Below are 2,442 nucleotides of genomic sequence, written 5' to 3' on the forward strand. Positions count from 1 at the left end.
TTCAAGTTGATGGGCGGAGCCTTTTTCTTGTAGCGGTTACGCTCGCGAGCGCAAATAAGGCTACGGTTTCTGCGCCCGTGAAATGTTAACGAGAAAAGGTGTAGATAATAATATAGTTGTACTTCTCATAATACTTTTTCAAGTGGGCGCGTCGAGCAGCGGCCTTCTCCTCGCGAGTGTGGTAGAGGCGTTGGCGACCCATGTTGGTGCTAGAGGTGAGAAGTGGTATGTGATTGCGTAAGTAGTTAGTTTGTAGCTAATATGATTCTTACGACTTTTTGTCTCTGGCGTTAGCAATTCAACAGCTTTAAAGAAACGGCTTTCGGTTTCAGTAAGGTGTTGAAAATCTGATTTTAACAAGCCCAAAATCGAGAATTTTGGCTTGGGGTAATGGAGGCCATAGTCCAATTGACGTTGATGGTCGCTCTGGCGCGCGAGTTGAAAGGCGGCCCAAAGCTCAATCTTTTGACTTTTTGAAAATTGGTGTTTAGCTTGAAAACTTTTCACTGTAGGGTGTGTTCATATCTTAAGAGTAACGCTTTCCAAGGAATAAGGAAACGGGTGGATATTGGGAGCTGTAGAGTAAATTTTAGTTATGTTCTCGAGCACGGAGACCTCTGTCTATTTTTAGACACCGTCGTATGGACTCTTTCAACATCGCATTCGCAAACTCCCTCTTATATTTTTAATGATGCATCTAGACAATAAAAAAAGTTAAGTGAGAACCCAACATTCAGGGTTTCAAACCATGCGCAACCACAGGATTTGACAATCAGAACTCGGTCAACAAAAGAGTGCAACACAAGTCATTTTTTTCATTTCGAGCTTGTTTTATTCAGGCATAAGTCACAGACAAGAGGTCAAAATCAACAAATATATTCAGCGTAGATGATAGTACAGATTACGACGGTCAGCGACATGAGATCAAGAAAAAGTGGATGCGCTCCAGTAATCTATGCGAGGTACACTGCAAATGCGGAAGTACGAGCCATCGTCATCCGGTTGTGTCCCTCAGCGATGCTTCCAACACGCGAAAAGACGGCGTGACTAACGCCAGTAACTAGGGGCGAGACATTTTCCCTAAACGCGTGCATTAGCCCTTGATCAAATAGATAGTACGGAATACATACCATCCACTAAAAATGCCAATGTTGCGGCCTCGAGTAACAACATAGAAAGGTGGATTGTCATTGGGTCCTGGAATGTGATAACCGTGGCCGACGGTGACCAGGTGGGGAGGGGGCAACACGGCGTTCGACGGTACGTTGGGTGGAAGTTGACTGTACAGGGGAACTGCAGGGCCAACCGCTGCTCTGACAGAAGCTGTGGTGGTGGTGGTGGTGGTAGCGGCGCCATTCGCAACAATGGGGGCAGTCATGGCTGTAATGGATGCAGCAGCAGAGGGAAGAGACGCTGCAGCAGGGGAAATTGGAACAACGACGGTAGGCACTGCGACAAGAGAGGAAGCTGGTGTAGGCGCCCGAGTTTCCGCAACTGCGGTGGTGGACGCGATGACGGAAGACGGTGCAGAACCGGCATCTGCGACGGGTGGCTGAGCCCCTGCCATTGAGAATGCACAACTGGCACATTGGAGCGGCGGAAGGGAGGGAGCATCACCCTGGTCCTCATCCTCGGAGTCCTTGAAGTCTTCGTTGCCGGCAGAATGGGAGCTGGCGGCATTGTCAGTGGCCGAGAGGGAGGAACAGGGTGGCGCGGAAGGGCTGGAGCTGGGGGTCGTGTTGAGAATGGCGAGAAAAGCGCGCACCACCTGCTGGGTATCGGCAGGGGACAACTTCAACGATCAGGGCAGTTAGTAGGAATCACCCACCAACACTGAGAGGCCCGACAATACAAACAGGCCATAGTTGATGGTGCCTGCTGATGGGCCGATGAGGGCCAATAACCCTGTGTTGATGAATTGGCCGATGTGATCCCACTATCAAGGTAAAGAAGGGTCGGCCAGCTACGTAGATTTAGCATACACCGATCAGTAGGAAGCTGCCCCGGGAAGTCAAGTCCCTGTATTTGTATATCGGCTGATAGCTAAGCTATGCAAGGTCAGCTGACAGTTTTGAACATTGTATTTGTATATCAGATAGTTAAGCTATGCAAGGTCGGCTGACAGTTTTGAACATTGTATTTGTATATCGGCTGATGGAAGATGCAAGGTCGGCTGACAGTTGTGAACGTTGCTGGGCTGGTGATCGGCCGAGGGCCTTCACTTCTGATTAGCAGCTAGGCTATGCAAGGTCGGCAGACATTTTGAATTCGCCTGGGTTGGTGGTCGGCCGAGGGCCCTCAACTCTGGTTACCAGGGTCAGCTGGCGAGACCCACATGGTAGTCATGGTTCATGGATATCACCGAGTCGGCCGGACACGAGAATTTATGAACATCTCATCAGCCGATGCATCACCGAGGCCGGCATTTCAAGCTGAATCGTT

At 49.7% G+C, this 2,442-nt stretch overlaps 1 protein-coding gene across 1 annotated transcript; it reads right to left on the reverse strand.

Annotated features, from left to right (window-relative positions):
* Positions 1–953: 953 nt before the first annotated feature.
* On the reverse strand, positions 954–2,079 carry LACBIDRAFT_334944 (uncharacterized protein; the record flags this gene model as incomplete). The annotated part of the gene is made up of 4 exons (XM_001889824.1): positions 954–1,080; positions 1,131–1,768; positions 1,829–1,936; positions 2,068–2,079. The coding sequence occupies 4 exons, from the start codon at positions 2,077–2,079 to the stop codon at positions 954–956; spliced, it is 885 nt and encodes a 294-aa protein (XP_001889859.1).
* Between the last annotated feature and the right edge of the window lie 363 nt (positions 2,080–2,442).

The sequence above is a fragment of the Laccaria bicolor genome, genomic scaffold, assembly GCF_000143565.1.
Source record: "Laccaria bicolor S238N-H82 LACBIscaffold_73 genomic scaffold, whole genome shotgun sequence".
NCBI classification, from domain to species: domain Eukaryota; kingdom Fungi; phylum Basidiomycota; class Agaricomycetes; order Agaricales; family Hydnangiaceae; genus Laccaria; species Laccaria bicolor.